The 896-nt window shown below is 81.4% G+C and overlaps 1 protein-coding gene across 1 annotated transcript in view; it reads right to left on the bottom strand.

The window, feature by feature from the left end:
• Positions 1-896, bottom strand: part of AURANDRAFT_68906 (hypothetical protein) — a gene marked incomplete at both ends in the record, with an annotated part of 6,697 nt that extends 5,801 nt beyond the window's left edge. The window contains one exon of the mRNA XM_009044639.1: positions 58-896. Coding sequence (XP_009042887.1) covers positions 58-896 — 839 coding nt within the window. The remainder of the gene's footprint in view (positions 1-57) is intronic.

Genomic DNA, 896 nt, shown 5'->3' with positions numbered 1-896 from the left:
CCCCGAGCACGGCCGCGAAGCGGTCCAGGTCAGCGCCGGCGCGGCGCCGTCGTCGACGACGCCCGCGAGGTGCCAGACGCGGAGCTTCGTCGCCGGCGTCGCCCGGAGGGCCGCGCCCCGCGCGAGGAGCGCCTCGGCGCCCGCCGCGCGCGACACGTCGGCCCGCTCGACGACGACCGTCGCGCCCGTGTCGCGCGCGAGTGAGGCGAGGTCCGCGGCGAGCGCCGGGCTCGGCGCGCGGCGCGACGCGAGGACGAGCGTCGCGGCGTCGCCGCCGGCGGCCGCGAGCCGCTTCGCCCACTCGACGCCGAGGCCCCCCGTGCCGCCGGAGACGACGTGCACGCCCGCGGCGAGGTCCGCGTCGACGACGGGCCCGGCCTCGAGGAGCCGCGGCACGGGCAGCGGCGCGAGCCGGGGCGCCTTGCGCGCGCGCTTCCGCCAGGCGGACTCGGCGCGCGACGCCGGCGTTTCCGCGGCGAGCTCGTCGAGGAGGCACGCGGCGTCGCGGTCGCGGCTCGGCTCGCAGGGGCAGAGGTCGACGAGTCGGAACCGGCGCTCGGGCGCCTCCGCGGCCGCGGACCGGGCCATGCCCCAGACGGCGCAGGACGCGAGCGCGGCGTCGGGCGCACTGGCCGCGACGCCGTCGAGGGACGGGTCGTCCGCCGCGCCGCGCGTCGCGACGACGACGCGCGGCGCGTCGCCGCGGTCGTCGAGCGCTTTGAGGAGCGCGAGGAACGTCTTGAGCGCCTCGCGCGTCGCGCCGGCGACGTCGTCGCCGAGCGCGGCGCCGGCGCCGAGGGCCGCGAGGCACACGACGCCCGCGACGTCCTCGCCGCTCTCCTCGAGCGCGCACGCGACGCGGTCGGCGACGACGTCGAGCGGCTCGCCCGGCGCCG

This window comes from Aureococcus anophagefferens, assembly GCF_000186865.1.
Source record: "Aureococcus anophagefferens unplaced genomic scaffold AURANscaffold_574, whole genome shotgun sequence".
Classification (NCBI taxonomy): domain Eukaryota; class Pelagophyceae; order Pelagomonadales; family Pelagomonadaceae; genus Aureococcus; species Aureococcus anophagefferens.
Note: the sequence above shows the minus strand (reverse complement) of the source record. Positions and strands in the feature narration are given on the sequence as shown.